Source organism: Equus caballus, chromosome 24, assembly GCF_041296265.1.
Source record: "Equus caballus isolate H_3958 breed thoroughbred chromosome 24, TB-T2T, whole genome shotgun sequence".
In the NCBI taxonomy this organism is placed as follows: domain Eukaryota; kingdom Metazoa; phylum Chordata; class Mammalia; order Perissodactyla; family Equidae; genus Equus; species Equus caballus.
Genome location: NC_091707.1, coordinates 23,167,407 through 23,185,241, shown reverse-complemented (window position 1 = coordinate 23,185,241; position 17,835 = coordinate 23,167,407). Strand labels below are relative to the sequence as shown.

At 41.0% G+C, this 17,835-nt stretch overlaps 2 protein-coding genes and 1 long non-coding RNA gene across 3 annotated transcripts in view; 2 read left to right on the top strand and 1 right to left on the bottom strand.

Annotated features, from left to right (window-relative positions):
* WDR89 (WD repeat domain 89) overlaps window positions 1-17,835 on the top strand; it is a 432,803-nt gene that overhangs the window by 275,321 nt on the left and 139,647 nt on the right. The gene's annotated exons all lie outside the window — the stretch shown is intronic.
* RHOJ (ras homolog family member J) overlaps window positions 2,879-17,835 on the bottom strand; it is an 83,542-nt gene continuing 68,585 nt past the window's right edge. Inside the window, exons 3-5 of the mRNA XM_001498673.6 lie at window positions 14,842-15,006; window positions 12,556-12,651; window positions 2,879-5,003 (exon numbers count right to left, since the gene is read on the bottom strand). Of these exons, the coding sequence (XP_001498723.2) occupies window positions 4,857-5,003; window positions 12,556-12,651; window positions 14,842-15,006 (408 nt within the window). The 3' untranslated portion in view covers window positions 2,879-4,856. The remainder of the gene's footprint in view (window positions 5,004-12,555; window positions 12,652-14,841; window positions 15,007-17,835) is intronic.
* On the top strand, window positions 15,148-16,709 carry LOC111770297 (uncharacterized). Its single transcript, XR_002803470.2, has 3 exons — window positions 15,148-15,289; window positions 15,606-15,728; window positions 16,436-16,709. It is a non-coding gene; the product is annotated as an uncharacterized lncRNA (long non-coding RNA).

Here is a 17,835-nt window from a genome sequence, read left to right as displayed (position 1 = left end):
ATCAAAGATAATTGAATATACTGGGAGACTTGGAGGACACGGCTGAAAATACAATAAAATCACTCCAGCTATAGTGTCACGAAGTTTCTGAGTCACCAAAGAACTCAGCACAAAATTAAATTACCAGGGTAGAAAATGTTTATACACACACGCACAAAACGACTCTAGATTTTGACATAATATCCCCCAAGGAGAAAAAAAATAGATCATGACCAAGATTAATCTTGAAGCTCTTACTCTAATTTCCTGTAGTGGAAGTCAAAAGCCAAGAACTGTGGCTGACCTTGCATCCCACGGATTCACAGATGGGCCAGACCTTTCCTGACTTATTCCTGCCCCAACCCAGAGAGATCTCCAAAGAGGAGGGCCGGAAGGGCTTCCGTGTAGGGATTGGAGCCTTAATTTCCTTCCTGGTCTTTGTGGACCATATGAGCATCATGAATATCTCATATGTTTGTACTCTATCGTTGTGGTGCATTTTATCGCAATCTTTCTATTTAGAGATTTTTCCACTGAGGAGGAATAAATATCATTCATACAAGTAACCGTCTTTCCAGATATCTCAAAGTCATCCTTTTCAGGTTTAAGTTCATGCTCAAGGAAACTTTCAAAATAATTTATTCACTCATATTTCTTGGTAAGTTTCCTTTAACAGCCTGCTTTATATTGGCAGAGAAGGTGCAGGTTTTTAAAGACCCAAACAGGATTGTCCAGCATTTCATCCGTTTTCAATAAATTGTGAGGTGGAATTATCTAGGATTATCACACAATAAGCCCTGGGGGCTGACTCTGCTTAGATACCCAGAAACATGGAATGTTCTTCACGTGAATGGTCCTCCTTTCCTCCCTATTTCTCTGGAGACTCGACATAAATTGGCAATTCTCTGGGAGAATTGTCCACTATGTGTATTTGCCTTGTATTTGGTTTTAGTTTTCTCTCCGTTCTCTAAATGTTCCTTTTTCAAAGTTCCTAACTTCTTTGTAAGAAACTTGGTTTCCCTCACCACCTCTTTTCCTTTCTGTCCCTAATGGCCCTTGAAGTGAAAATATTTTGTTGAGTTTCCTTATTTGTCCTTGGGCAGCCCACTCAATGACTCTTAAGAGAATAGCTGGTGACCTGTGGTTCTCTCGGTTGAAGAGAATGCACATTTTGCATTCTGGCATCTAAACATAGGGGTAGATTTAAAAACGAAGACAGAAATGGTTAGACAACCATCTCCAGCATGGTGTCAAACATCCCTTTAAAACAAAACCTCAATTTCTAATCTTCCATCACCTTGGTCTCATGGATGAGTTTGCCTTTATGAATGCAATGCTGCACTTTTAAAGGCTCACCTCAAGTCAAATATTTCTTCTTGAAGACTCTACTTTTTGAGGTTATTGCTCACAGGACCTAATGCTCTAAATAATGACATTTTTGTTGGCTTCGAATTCCGGGTTTAACGTTGTTTTCTCCTAAAATTGTGAGCGTGGTTGTGATTGCTCCTTTGCTACCATTGAAATATTCTTTCCTTATTGGTGGTCCCATGGAAATCGTGTCCGGTTACAGCCACTTCATCTGGCACTTCTCTTATGGGCCAGAAGTCTTCTAAATGGTTCTTTGCATATCATGGTCAGGTATATTTTTATTGAAGTCCCAGGACCAAATCTCCCTTCCTGTCATATGTGTGTGACTTGCTTTTTGATTTGCCTGTTTAGTGCTTCCTGGTTTATGGTTATTGTAGTTATTGCGTTCAGTAATTATTCTTTGAGTATAACTTTTCTTGGCAGCAATCAGCCCAGATTTCTTACTGCCCACGTGGCTTTGACTTGTATCTTAGTCCTTTTGTGTTTCCAAAATAGCCCAAGGAGTCTATTAATTTCTACCAATCAACCAACCATCTGATTGAAAAAAAAAACTGCCATACTAGCTAGTTGATGGAGACATTAGACTGAGATCACATTAGTGTATACTGTGCAATTAGATTTGGATTATATTACATTGTATACTGGGGATTCCAGCATATTAGTATCAAATTCTTGTCTCTAGGTTATTACTAGTTTGATGGATTATCTTATTTATGGTTGCCTAAATCATGAGTTTGGAATGTGTCTAGGATCTGTAGGATAATCAGATGCAATTCCAATAATACACTTACGAAACTCCAACTTAATATGTGTGATAATAAATAGATTACAGTATAGAGTTGAAGGGCGCTGGGTGGGAAGCAGAAAAGCTGAGATCTGTTCCAGCTCCACCACATCTCTTCTAACTCATCCGGGCTTGAGTTTTCTTGTCTGTAGAATGAGGGGACGGGACTATAGTTTCTGAGGCCTTTTCTAGCTCTGACAAGTTAAGACTCTACCCTCGAATGGAGATGGACTGCCCCTTCTTGACTTTGCAAGATAATATAGACCATTAAAGGATCCTTCTTCAGATTTCGATGTCTCTTCTTATCTTGGTTTCAGAATACAGTTTTATTCAGTCTTATGGCAGAAAACACTTTTTAGTGAAATGAACTACATCTTGTCATGAAACAAGGAATAAATGATTAATTGGGAGGAATGAGATTAACTTATTTAGGTTGCTCTGTTCTTCATTATTTTATTCAATAATTAGCTCCCGAGACCTCTAGGAGCCTGTGTTCCCCCCACACTAACAGTCTCTCTCCAGGTTCTGGTTCCAGGCGAGAGCATGATCTTCCCACTGTGAACAAGTTAATCCCTGTGGCCCATTAGGGAGGCGATGGCCTGGGGAACCATTTGCCTGTTGAGAGCACACATCTGGAAAATTCTCCTTGGTGGAGCAAACACACTGCTCTCAATTTTTCATCCACATCACTGAGAAGGAAGGAGCGGCCCTTTAGCAAGAGGTAACTATGCGACAATGTAACAAAACTGGTTAACACACTTCATTTATTATGGGGCTAAATGTTCACTATTGTTTGTAAAGGATGAATTCATAACCTCTGCAGAATTATAGTTGATACACGATTGATTTCTATTTACAAAGGCAGAAAGTCCTTGTTTTCTCTAAATGTCAAGCTTTGACTTACAAAACTCTCGTTCTCTTTTAGGGTGTATGTGTGTGTGTGTGTTTAAAAAAATGTTTAGCAACTAGATGAGGGAGAAGAGAAACAGAACTTGAAATGTAGAAGAAGGGAAAACACATTTCAGAAATCTAAACAAACAAACAAAACCCAACAAACTGAAGGGTTGTCATGGGAGGTCTTAACAGAAAAGACCCACACCATACACTTTTTAAATGTGCTTCCTCCAGGAGCAGAAGAGACTAGAAAGATTGGATTTTTCCAAGAGAAGGAATACGACTCTGGAAATTCTTAAACTAAAATTGGTGTAATTTCATGCTGCAAAGAGGCACTTGGCTTATGCAATTGAAATAAAAAATAAAGTGCCTATCTGGGTGTTTCCAGGGTAATTCTAAGCAAATATGACTAATTTGAAGCCTTTATAGTCTCTAATTAAAAGCTAGGAAGTAACCCACTCTGTGATACAAGAATCCCTGGATATTTGACAGAGTCATAAAGAAAGGGCACATAATTCCTTACCTGGGGCTTTTATCATCCCAAGGCCAAAGTCCCTGTTCTATGGAGCACATCATTTTGGAAGGAGGGAATAAACAGATGCAGAGCTTGATACTCATGCATCCAGCCCCTACATACACATTTGGGACAATGAGATAGGAAATAGGGAGAAACAATATTTTAGTACCAGCTGTACTTGGAAAACGTCATTTAAATAGAATGAGAGCTCACGTGGGGCAAGCTGAGCAGCTCTTTCACTGGAAGAAAGTGGAAAAAATGGGCACTTTTGCTTAACCTTTGAGAACTTTAAAATACTTTTTTGTGTTCCAAGGCCAGATCCTTCTTTTAGATGAGGTTATTACTGGGCATGGGAGAAAGTGTGAAATCAAAGGAGGGAAGGGACATACAATGGGGAAGGGAGGGCTGAATAAAGAATATTTTAAAAAATAGATCTGCCATATTCTCCTCCCAACCAATTTGATCGAAGAGCAGAAATACACTTTCTTAAATACAGTTCATTTGTAATTTGCCGAGACAATATAATAGGGAAAAAATAAGGCTACCTATCATCGTAAGCATTTTCAGGGTGAATCTTTGGCAAAAAATGTAGACCTGCAACGATTCAGTTGATGTTTTCTTTCAAACAGGTTCCAAAATCATGGCTCTGTAAATTTCTGAAATTTTTAACATTTTCTTGTAATTAGGCATTCAGAGGTACCTGTTGCTTCTAATAGCTTTGGTAGAAACATGCTGAAAATAGAAATGCATATAAAACCCTTTGTCTTTAGGCTAATTTGGTATGGATTTGTAAGGCCTGAGTAGAGTGGTAAATTAGTAAATTTCTTAACATAATACAAATGAATGTAAGACACATAAGTGGAACAGCAGATTCAGAAAAAAGGGTTAGTACGTATTGTAGTCTCATGTTTTGTAAAAGACATCAAGTAAGGCCACCAATACAGGAACTGAGTGCCTCTTTTGGTTTTCCTGCGATGGTTTCTTATTAGCTTCACGTTCACAGGAGAAGGGGATGTAAAATGCAAGATGGCCTTTGACCTTGTTTCCAACACGGTCAGCAGCGGTGCTGGCCGAAATCTGGGCTCAGCCTCTCATAGAGTGCGCGACATGGATTGTTCCGGCTGGCAGGGAGGACGTGGCAGTTGGCTGACTGGGGTGCTATGCTTCAGGGGCTCCCAGGGCGGAGGAGCAAGCCTCGGAGTGAAGGGACTTCCTCTCTGGTCATTCCCCCCTTTTTGGCGTGAGCTCGGTCAGTCGCAGAGGTTGGCTGCCATTCTCACCCACAGATGGGGTGGAGGCGGGTCTCAAGCCACCTCAGATAATCGAACAGCAGCTGTGACACTCGGAGCAGTGTTTCTTCTTTTTCTTGGGGTGGAAAATGGTGAGGATCGCTTCATCAAAAACCGCTTTGAGACCTTTCTGAGTCAGGGCCGAGCATTCCAGGTAGCACTGTGCTCCAATCTTAAACACAAAAGAAGGAAAGGCGTGAGAGGGAAAAAAGAGATAAAAGCTCAGTGGTGTCAGGCCTCCGCCCAGCCCTGTGCTATGCTACAGCTGGCTGCCGCTGAATGTTTGTTCCTTTGGCATTTCAATTTGCATCTGCTCTTCTGAATTTTTGTATTTTTATATTTTTTACTTTCTGATATCAACAATAAAGGGTTGCGGATCTCTTTTCATAAGCAATAAATTATGAAAGTGATCCACAATCATTTATTCCTAACATAAGAATATAAAAATATAAAAATTAAGAGAGGATTCAAAACCAGCGATTTGGTTTAAATATATTTTGTGAACAACAGGGCTACGTGATGTTGTTTTTAGTACCCTCTCAATTGTACGCAGAATGTGTAAATCCTGTACAAGTGACAAGTATCTCTTTCTGTATGTAGCATGGCAAAGTGTCAGCGTGGGTGATAAGGCACAAGAAAGAGAGTGGGTGACATGGTGGTGTAAGTCATTCTTGATTGAAATGCACTTCTCATAAGGTATCTCTCAACAAGGGAATCCCTGATTAGTATTATTTTCCAGTTTTAACATACTTTACAAGCCACATTTTAAAGCAGTTTAAAAAAACCCAAAGCATATAAAAATAAAAATCATAAAAAGCATTTCCTGACAGAGAGACCCTACTTGTCAGTATACAGTGTATGAATATTTAAATGATACAATATTTTGTGCTTGCTTAGGGCTTTATTTCAAAGCTTTTGATGATTTCATACTACAGTGTATTTGATCATCACAAAATCCCTATGAGAAATATAGAAATTCAAGTCAGAACTGCAGATTCTTATTAACAAAATTGCAGGCCAGAGCAGATGACATTTGGCAGGCAATTTCATGAGATAGTTCATGAGAAGGAGATCCAGGGTTTTAATTACTCACAAGCTCAGTATGAGATGAGATTATGATGTGGGCCTTTGAATTTTAAGGACATCTGGAGAAATGTTTCCATCATACGCATGTAAGAATAACTGAAAAATGACAGCAGATGCAGAAGAGACGGCTGGATGCTGAGCTCCTGGAAACCACAGCAGATAAACGGCCGCAGCAGGGTAGCAAAATCACATGCCTATTAGGGCCAGTAACTTATGTAAATGTGTACAGCAGGGCTGCTACCAGACAACAGGGAGAGGCGGGGATTGTGGTGGACCGTGACATGCACCCCACCTCTAGAATTGGCAGTCTTACTTAGCTTTAGGCAATTATTGCCAAGCAGGAATGTTGGGTCACTGTTGCCCATCTTTGTATTTTTCAAGAGGAGTTGGATTTTTAGTTAATATTTACCAATTTTTAAAACATTCTGTGGGCCAAGCAGGACACGGATGTGGGATGTCTTTGGCAGTGACCAGCCAGTTCACAACGTGTGGACTAAGGAAACTTGTGGTTTAGCTTAGAACAGGTGGGAACAGGTGCAGAAGGTAAAATGAGTTGTTAAGGACATCCGACTAGAGAGTGAAAGAACTAGACCTACAACTTGGTTCTCTTGGTGTGTGTTCTTTTCCTTGTTCCATGACAGTAACTATGACCCTGATCACTCAACTCTGCAGGAAGCTGGTCAAGCGGACAATTAATGAAGTGAGGTTGCCCACTCATTTGAAATCCCACAGATAGAAAACCTGAGTGTGAAATAAAATTGTTCTGGTTGGGTCCAGATATTATACACTTTTTCTTTTCTTTGCTATAAAGAATCGTCACTGTATGAGCCAAAGAAAAGATGTTGGATGTTGAAAACCTATTTTGTGGCTTCATTTCAACTATAGTTTGGCCTTTGGGTTAGAACATAACTTTTCTATAATTAAAAACAGTTGGATGCAAGAGAGGGCTAAAGGTAGAGAAAATTTTCCTAATAATGTCATGAAATGTCATCTGTTACATTTTGAGATGTGTCCAACACTTGATATGAACACATGTGAAAAGCACACCACTCTAATAAATGGGTCAACTAAATGACTGCTTGTGATGTGCTGGCTCTTGTCAGTCATCCTGAAAAATACCCAGAAAGCGCTGTGGGGCCTTTCTATTCAGAATACCTTGCCCCAACCGTCACAAGCCTCAGCTGATTCTGGAAGTTACAGGCGAGCTGGGCTGAGCTCAGCTCACACAGGGGGTTCTGGGCTGTCTGGTCCTGCAGGATGGGCGAGTGCTCTCTCTCTCTCCTTCTCTTCCCCCACCCCCACCCAGAGTTCTGCTGACACTGTGTCAGAGCTTGTCTTTCGATGGTGCAGGAGGAGCCCAAACTTGTCTTTCCCAATTCAGACATTTCTGAAGATAATGAAACGGTAGATCAAGGCATTGTTGTGTAACTGGGTTAATATAACATTATTTTGTACTGACAGCTCCAGGAAAAGTAGCGAACAGATTTTGGGTGTGATTTGGGAAACGTGTGTGAGAATCAGAACCCAGTTCTCAGGTGAGTATTGTTAACTACGTATCGGTGCTCTGAGGGGCAGAGAAGAATTCTTCGTGGTTTAGGCAACAGGCACAGCCACGTTACAGGCATTGCTGAAAAGGCCGAACCATCTGTGTGTGCCCTCAGAAATTTGCAATGGAAAACTCTCTCAAGGAAATACGGCTCTTCTTACGGCAGTAACGTCATCTGCCTCTTAGAGCAAGGTGACCTCCACAGTCAAATATTTAGAACATACCTGTAAGAGCTCAGGATTCACAGATCCTTGTTTAGATACTCTTGTTAGCAATCTGGAACACGCTCTACCAAAATGATTTATTTTCAAGAAAAAAATAGAGATTGGGGAATGCAAACTGAAAGAACACTTTTCCTGTAACTTTATAATAGCTAAAATTTATTGTCCTAAAAGCTGAGAAATTCATCAGAGATGTACAGAACATACAAGAGTCTGACAAGAAGAAATTAAAAAACAAACAAATCCACAGCCACTAATCAAGTGGAAGAAAACCCAGTACTTCCACGTCGTCCTCGTGGAGATGGGATTTGTTGCAGAATAAGAAAGAGTTTAACTGGAAGGAATAACGGCAAAGAGGTCTTCCTAGCTGTATACATGTCTGGAAGGGCACACACATGGAGCAACTCTAGTTTGCTGAGCTGGACCTCATGGTCCATGGGTTCATTTAGCGTCCTAAAAACTTTATGAAGTAAGCCTATCACCATCCTCACTTCATAGCTCAGGAAACTGATGCCCAGAGAGGTTAGGTAACCTCCCTAAGGCCACACAACTAAGAAAATGGCAGAGATTTGAATGTCTGTTTCCTGAGCCAGAGTCTTAACCACTCTGTGGGGCTGTCTCTAGCAAATGTAAAGAAATGTGGCTGAAAAAGCTAAACTAAGGAACAAATGGGTAAGTTGTTGTGGACGGAGTGAGGATGATGAGAGAAGAAGGAAGGAAAAGTGAGGTGTTTCCTGTAAATGGAGAGGAGAAAAGTTGTCAGTGGGATAAACAGAGTAACAAACAGCGAATAGCGGAGAAGGTCTTTATTTCTTACTTAAGAATTGGGAAAGGTACACAGAGAGGGCAACTTGAGAGACAAGAAAAGGAAAAAGAACCAAATGTCTTGCAAGAGAAATTCTATCTCAACAAATCAGCATCATGATCAAATTGCTGAAAGAGGAGAAGCGTTTCTAGGCTGGATGGATTTGCTGCTGATTTTTTGGAGACTCTAAAGCAGAGATTGCCGACTCAAGGGTGGATAATGTGAGTGCACTGCTTGAGTACATGTAGGTAATATGGAGTGGTGGGGATTGTGGCAAACTGAAGGGTACTTATCTTGTCTAAAAGGCTGTTTAAAAGTTGTAGTTGATGTGGAAATGCTGGCTAGTGTTGCCAAAACTTCTTTTTTTTTTTAGAAGCCAGAAATGTGTGTATTTCCTTAAAGTTTCCAAATTATTCAGTGTTGGCCACCAAATCACATTAAAAATACCTGTGCAGACTGATCAAAACATTTGCAGGTGAAGTATGGTCCATCACTTGCTGATGTGCTTGCCCTTTGCTTTAAAGGATGCCTTTGCATGTACAGGTCTCCCTATTTGGAATTTTTTCTCCTCAGTCCCCTAACTTTGTCCACCTGGCAAACTTGTCCTTATCCTTCAAATCTGGCTCACATGTCAACTGCTCCTAGTAACTGTCTCTGAATTCTCCTCCCCGAATGTGTCCATCCTTCCCTCCTCTCTGTTCCCTCAGACCCTTGCGCACACATCTGTTGTTGTATTTGTTCAGTTGGCATGCTTTGTCTGTCTCTTCTCTGCTGGCCTGTGGGCCTCTCCAGGGCAGGGCTGTCTCTCCCTCATCTCTGTCACTCAGACAACAGTGGTGGAGTGACCAATTTTCTTTTTTTGTTTTTTCCTTTTTTCGCTGAGGAATATTTGCCCTGAGCTAACATCTGTTCCAATCTTCCTCTTTTTGTATGTGAGCCACCACCACAGCATGGCCACTGACAGACGAGTGGTGTAGGTCCACGCCCGGGAACTGAACCTGGGTTGCTGAAACAGAGTGCACCAGACTTAACCACTAGGCCATGCAGGCTGGCCCGTGACCCATTTTCAAGGACCATGGGGGGAAGAGGCAATAGCCAGAGCACAAAACAAGGAGGGTAACAGTGACTTTGCAGTCAGGAGGAGGGTGTTAAAGACTCCGCTTGGTTAACACGACTAAACAGTGATTACAGGATTTTTGCAGCAATTCTGCCACTGGAAACCCACTGGTGCACGTTAAAATCTCAGCTGGAAACAGGAGCTAGGCCAAAGTGTGAGAACAACAATGAAAAAGGCACAGGAGGAAGAAGATGGCAGGAGAGGGCAAAAAGAGGCCAAAGACGGAAAAAGGAAGAACTGTAAAGTGATTTATGAAGAAACACCTTAGGAAGTCAGAACTTAGATTGTATCAAGTGGAACTGGGAAGGAGAATGCAAAAAGAATCATAATCTTAGAGCTAAAGTGTGCCATAGCACTTGGCACATAGTGGGTGTTCAATCAATTATTGTCAAATAAATCCAGTAGCCATGCAGACATCACAAAGGAGTAAATCATGGGAAAAGTAGGCTGAAGATGAAAACATGCAACAGTGAAAAGAGGGCGGAGAAGACAAGGAAAGAGATAAGAATGAATATTTATTATAAATTGATACAAAATATTTACGTAAATGTGGTTGACTTTGGAGTGTAAAGAACTGTAAATATGTATGATATGAAAATGTCCTTTAGAAATAAAATGGCCTTTGAGATCAAAGAGAGATGATAGATGAAAAATGCTTTGGAAATGGAAGGCATTGAACAAAAGGAATTGGGTATGAAAAACCTGAACTTGTAAAGTGTCTAAGTTATGGGGAGAATATGCACATTAAAACATGAGGCTCCAGCAGATAAAAAAAGAAACCCCAAACCTAAGCGCTTCTTTTCTGATTGTAGGAGCGGGGGGAAGAGTGTGGTAGTTGCGGTCCAGTTCCATGTCCTACCCTGCCACTTTCTAGCGGCATCCCATTAGCCTCGCCGAGCCTCAGTTTCCTCTGAGAAAGTGGAGATAATAATATACAGACCTCAGGGGGTTGCTGTGCGGATTAATTAAGACGGGGCACATAAAGCTCTTGGCGCCCAGCCTAGCACGCTGCAAACGCTCCATAAACGCTGGCTGTTATTATAAACTACTTGACAGGAAAGTCAGGGAGCAGAGAAACTTAAAGCATCTCTATAATTACATGAATTGTGATGAAACAAGTTAAACTCTTGCTTGATTTTCTTCTAAATTGGATTTTGTAAGCTAAACATGATTCTCTGTCTCTGAGAGCAGTTGCTAGGAGAAACTGGCAAAAGGCAATAAAGTGGTGAACTCAGCCATTGTTCCTAAAATAAGTCTGAAACGAGAGGGGAGGTTTTGGAACGACTTCTTTTCAGAGAGAAAAAACAACCTTCCAAGTGAGAAGTCAGGCTAGGACGCCGACAGGATGGTGGTGGGAGATAGGCCGGACGCAAGGCACGCAGAAACTGAGCTCTGGCAAAGCAGGTGCCGAGCCCATGGGGGCCTCCTCGGTGTGAAAATGCATAGCTAGGAATCACATACCATTATTTATGGAGCTATATATTTATGCTCCTTAGAGAATTTAAGCCGAATGTTTAGTGAAAAGATAGAAGAACCTAAAGACATGTACCCCTTTTACTGGAGGAAAAATACACAGTCAGAGGAGACAGTTTGCACACTGGTCAGGCGCATGGGGGTGATGTCCATAGAGCTGGACTGGAACGTTTGACTGTGTTATCATCAGCTGCAGAATCCAACATGTTCATCTCCCTAAGACTTGGTTTCCTCATCTGTAAGATGATACAAACACTCTCTGGTTCAACGGGTTAGTTATCACGAGGCTGCAATGAGATGGAGCCTGCAATGGGCTTCGGCTCCCACTGGTGGTTCTCTCTTCACTACTCACAGAAGTACAAGCGTTCTGTCTCTCCAGCATTTGTGAGATGTTCGCATGTGTTGAATCCATAGAAACAAAATTTTACTTAACTCATTTCTATTCAAGTGTATTATTTAGGTTTGGCGCCTATAAGAAAGTTTTAATAAGAGAAATGCACAGGTTTTTATTCATGAAGAATCTGTAGTTATTGTTACTTTGACCAGTTTAAAAGGGTGACTCTTGACTCAGACTGGGGCATTCGTTTTGCAGGGTTGGTGACTCTAGAAAGTAAAAGAAATTTCTGAAACCTCTGGCCTGGGGTGATGGATTTGCAACTAAATCAATGAAGAGGTGGATTCAGGTTGTAGAAATACGATTTATAAGCCTCCTTTTGCATAAAGTACCTACATCCCCTCGTGTCTATTTTAGTGTCTGCTTTTGCACACATGGCGGTGGTAAGGGGAAGGCAAGACTTGGTGTCTGGCAAATACTTTCTAGAGCATTTCCCCAACAAAATCACTACTCATGTGAAGCTCTCAAGAATGAAGACAGCTCTGTGCAGAGTTTCAGCCGTGAGCAAGTTGCTATTATCTGCCAAGTAGCCACTTGGATTCTCCAACTACTTACCTTTTGGTATATGTTGTTCTTCTAGATGCTGTTTGTAACATAAGCAGCCTCTCTAAGTGGCTATTCATTATATGGTGAGAAATATAGAACAAATATAACTCTGCCAGATGCTAATCTAAGTTTCTCCCAAGAAAACTACAAAATGCCTTTTATGGGGTCATTTAAATGAGTTACACTGATAATAAGCAGTGAGATTTACAAATGTATATGTATCAACTCCCTGTATTCATCCGAAATATGGCAATTGGATTATTCTAGAGGTTGCTAAGTCTAATGATAAGTGCTTCGGCTGTTTAAATTCACCAAGTTTCTTTCTTAATGAAAAGCAGACAATGGTGGCTGACAAGAATGCTGGCCAAACGGTCCCTTCCAGCCTGCCTAGGACAGAGGGGAGAATATAAAGCAGAGAGAAGATTCTGAACACATTGTACTTTACAGCAAAAGCCTATGCAGTGCCCCCGTTCCAAAGCACACATCACCCTCTTCTCTCAGCACACGTTTGGAATTAAATTCAAACCCGACTGTACCGCTTTAGCGAGCTTCACACCGTGCTCGTAGGTGAGAGGTTTCTCTTTCATGTACAGCAAACGGGCCAAGGTTTTGGGGTCATCGCGGAGATCAATCTGGCAAAAAACACACGTGTGACAAACTCATTTATTTTTTCAGGCCTTACCAGATATTTTAAACTGTAACATTATAGAGATATTCCCCCCCGTGAAATTAACATCTACGAAGTTGCTGAATTTTCTTTAAGGAAGCACGTACGGTGACCATATTATATCTAAAAAAGTGCAAACATCAGGCTTTCCCTGCACTTTCTCCTTCAAAGAAACTACCCTGGGAGCTGAGGACTTACTCCAGGGATGCTGTGGCTGTCTCAGATGTTTGTGAAATTTCCTATTTATTTCCAGACCCTACTTATAGAAGACATACAAGATAATCAATCTTGTTACCTTACTGCCAGGACTCATTTGATCCTGAATTATATCACTCATTATTTAATAGTTCATTTCCTGGCTCTAAATGCATCTTTTTTGGGGAGGGTTGTGGGGGAGATACTTTTCCAAAGCAAATCTTCACCCTTGAAAGGATGAAGACTTGCCACCTGCTAGGACGTCTAACGACTGTGCTGCAGGCTCTGAAGGGAAATCCTAAAGAGGAATTTCCAAGGTAAAAATGTTCTTTTCAAAGGTAGAACTACTACGGAAATGGTATACACGTTTGGATTAGGTTTGATAATTAAATATTTTAGTTGCTTTAAAAATCTCACTGTGTATGTGAACCCGTGAATGGGTGTGAATGTGGGCACATAAAGGCTTGTGTTTTAAAGAAAAGCCAATATATTCATCTATTAGGGTCCCATTTATAAGCACACTGCTCAAGTTTACTAACTGGTGTGTTGTTTTATTTTTAGGCTGCATTGTTCAACCTAGTGCCCCTCTGTTATAAAACAGGCTCAGATCACACAAAGATGTTTGCACGTCCTTTCACATATTTTGGCAGCAGAGATCTGGACCCCATCAATATGGTGAAACGTTATCATCTGGAATTAAGGCAAAAGACTTCATTGAAACAAACAAATACTTATCTTTCACAGAAGAAGCATTAACTGTACTCTGATTTATGGATGTGTTAATTATCTGTCCATATCTTCTCTAGGCAATATTTTTTTTCTTTTATGTTTTTAAAAAAATTTCTCCTTGGGGGCTGGTCCCGTGGCCAAGTGGTTAAGTTCGCGCGCTCTGCTGCAGGCGGCCCAGTGTTTCATTGGTTCGAATCCTGGGCGTGGACATGGCACTGCTCATCAAACCACGCTGAGGCAGCATCCCACATGCCACAACTAGAAGGACCCACAACAAAGAATATACAACTATGTACTGGGGGCGGGGGGGTTGGAGAGAAAGGAAAAAAAAAGAAATCTTAAAAAAAAAAAATTTCTCCTTGTCAAGTGAAATGTAAAATGAGAAACAGCAGCGTGTGAAATAGATAACAATAAGGCCCTTCAGTATTATTGCATTTCTACGTCTTTGGGATAGTAATTTGGGTTTCAACATAGTAAAGAACAAAATCTATTTAAGACCATACAAAGTTGCAACAATCTTTAATACATTTCTACAATTGCTTGCTGTTGGAAATTCAAACTATGGAACTTTATGAGCTTTCAAAACACTTGAAAAGCTTTTACAATCTCAGGTTCTTTTATCTGGTAGATCTGTTTTAACTTCTTTTCTAAGATCTAAAAGACCCAGAGGCTTAAAGGGAACAGGGAGCAGTGGATTTCTGTCTTCTTTCTCCAGGAGTGTGACTAAGGACTTCTTGTCATAATACGCCCATTCTGATTACTGGGGTCATTTTGACATTCACACCTATTTTGTGACTTTCAAACAATTGTAGATTTTAGATATAAAAAATATTAGGTGATAAGTGTAATTGACTTCCTCACCTCATTCCTCTGCCTCAGCGCTGGAGGAGGGTGTATATTTCAAAACTTACTTTGTTATTTAAAAATAAAAAGCTGAGAAAGTAATTTTTTTTTTGTTTTCTTGTTATTTATATGAGAAAGTAATTTTTAAAGGTCACATCAAAACTTCCCGCTTCATGTTAAATAGCTCTATTATCTTTTCAACTATGGGCTAAATAATCATGCAGGTCTTAAGAACGGCTGTTCATAGGATTGATATATCTGAGACACTCTTCTAAAGTGTTTGGTAGAACCGGACGTTTCTGAGAAACCTAAAGGGTCTTTCCTTTTCGCCGCCCCACCCGCCCCACCCTTGCCACCCTTGCCACCCTTGCCACCGTCCGCCTTTAACCTGGGTCCCTATGAGGACGTAAGGCACGTGAGGCATGCAGTCCTTCAGCTCCGGAACCCACTCCTCCTGGACGTTGTGGTAAGAGGCAGGATTTACAACAGAGAAGCAGATCAAAAACACGTCGGTGTTGGGGTAGGAGAGCGGTCTTAGCTGGTTGTAGTCCTCCTGTGGAAAGAGCAGTTGGTTCAGCCTGCGGCAGGTGGGTCCAGGGTGTTTCTAGGGAGCGACACAGACAAGAATCCGCCGCAGCGCTCTGTGACCTCGTTCCTCCCCCCTCCCTGGAATCTGGTGGTTCCCTATGTTACTAGAAATAAAGGAGCCATCCGTCAGGAAAACACTTTTTTTTTTTGTATAGAGATTATAAATTACTCCCTTTTAAAATAAACTTAAAAATTTTTTTAACAGCTTTAGTGAGAGAATTTACATACATAAAGGTCACCCATTTAATGTATGTAATTGAAGAAGGATTATTACACATTGGAATCATGTAATACAGAATATGGATCTAAACTAGTGGGCCATTGGCTGAGGCACCGAGATTCTCTCCCTATACAATTTTAAAAATTGCATTCAAATTTAATTTAGAATAAGTTAACCAAAATGCAAAGCTAAGAGTTGTTGCCAAGTCAGTCAGTACAATATTTGACGAAATGTACTGTGTGAGGGTTTAGAGCTAAGAATTTGGGATTTGTTTCTAAGTCAACCTAAAGGCCACAGTGTAGCTTAATAAATAAAATGCCAGATTAATTATTTTCTCCCCAAAGCCTTTTTAGACTGGAAATGCTCTGGTTGAAGAGTTCCTGGTTACATAAGATGTTTATGAAGATGCTGTTTTAATGGGAGGTGACAAAAACAAAGTAAGACATTGGATCTACTTTGGAAAAAATGTAAGCAAGTACCTTTTATTGTGTGTAAAATGTTTTAAGAGGTTCCCAGATAAAATCTGCTGTTTCATGAGAAGATGATACATATTTTCGTAGAATTTAGTAATGCATAAGCCAAAAGTAATTTTATGTGTATGTGTGTATACTTATTCTATATATGTATGTACTATGTGGACATACATGTCCTCATACACTACAATATGGCATACATGTTCATACACACCACACATAGTTCATATATGTATACACACTACACACGTATCATACATGCATAGGTGCGACCAAACCTCTATGTTCACACTTATCACATATATGTGTACATAGACATGGGCAACGTATCAATTCATTTGTTAGGATCTCGACTACTCTTTCCAACAGTTAAAACAGTCATAAAACTCACATAAGCTCATTGCAAAAGTTCAAACATTACAGAAGTACGTAGAGTAGATGTGAGATTTTGTTTTCATCCCCCACATGATCTCTAATAGTTTCTCCTCTCTTCCCAGAGGGAGCCACTCTTTAACAGTACCCTTCCAAATATTTTATATTTATTTACATATATAATAGACATTCATTTAGTTTAAAAAAGATAAGTTGATTATATAGTTCATACTGTTGTGCCACTTGTTTTTTAAATGTAATATGTCATGGATATTTTAAAATTATCAACTTCACTATATTTCTGTTGTCTCTGTTAATGTCTTTTGAAGAAGGGGGTGCCCACATACAAGTACACATGTGACCGGGAGGAAGGCCCTCAGAATGTCGAGTGCGGTCATCTCTGTCTGCGCTGACCCATCCTCAGCTCCCCCAGGAGCCCGGCGCTCAGGGGCTCAGCACACACGGCTGCTGCTCCTGCTGCTGCTAATGCCTTTAAAACCCTAGCAAAAGTTGTTAGCTACTTAAACAAAATGCAATGCAAGATGGCAAGGATGCTGAAAAATCTGAAAATTCTAAAAAATAAACAAAAAGAATAAAAAAAAATCAGTTATTGTGGTTCATTGACCACATTTCTATTAAAGCAAATAATTGGGAGTTGGGTGCATTGCTGAATAAACACTGGTCATACTGGGCAATTGGGCCAGGCCTACTGGTTGGATCTCAGCTGAGTTGTGCCCATGTCTGTGTGTGTGTGTCAGTGGCAGGGGTGGGGGCAGGCGGTGGGGAAGGGGACAGCTCATCTCTTGTCACTACCTCTCCTCCTCTTTACACAACTAGCCCTGAACACCAAACCTTCTCTCGCATGGTCTCTCTGCCTCCTTCCTTTCTCTCTGAGAGTAGCTGTGAGGCCCACGATCTAAGAACACTCCTTCCCAGGCCACAGTCTGCAACTGTTCATGACATCACCTGCCCTCTGCCACTTCATCCTCCCATCTGGATTGTCGTAAATGGAGCAGGGACCATGTTGTTTTTTTCATGCCCCATTTATACTCTGTCCACAGCAAATATTCCATAAATGCCGTTGACTGATTGAATCACACCGGGTCTGCAGTGACCTGCAGATGAACAAATGGCTTTCCTGTGGGTCGTTGACTGCAGCAGTTTTCATTAGAATCACCTGGGGGAGCTCTAAGACCATCCTGATGCCCTGCTAGCCAACTACCTGCCTCTACTACCCTCTTCTACTCTGGACCAACGAAATCAGAATCTCTGGGGAGTGGGCCTGGGCGTCTGGGCATTCTGATTTCATTGGTCTGGGGTTGGCATGGAGTTGAGAACAACTGATTTGCATCATCATTTTCTTCACCATCAACTGAGGATGTATTAAGGGCTTGTCACCGCCCCCAGGCATTGTTGCAGGCACTCACATGCATTATCTAGCTGAATCCTCATAATAGCACTGCAAAGGTGTACCATCGACATCCGCATTTCACAGAGGAGGAAGTTAAGGTTTAGAGAAGTTTAGTCATGGACCAATGTTGCAGAGCTATTAAATACCAGGATGGGGTACTTAGTTTGATCCAGCTCTAGCAATTAAGTGTAACCACGCTATTTGCTTCAGCTCAGAACTTTAAGTGACAGATTAAGCATTTTCTTGAAAATTCAGTTATCCAGGAATCTTAATACAGACTCATACTTTACCACAGGGATCTAAGAAAAGTTAGACCTT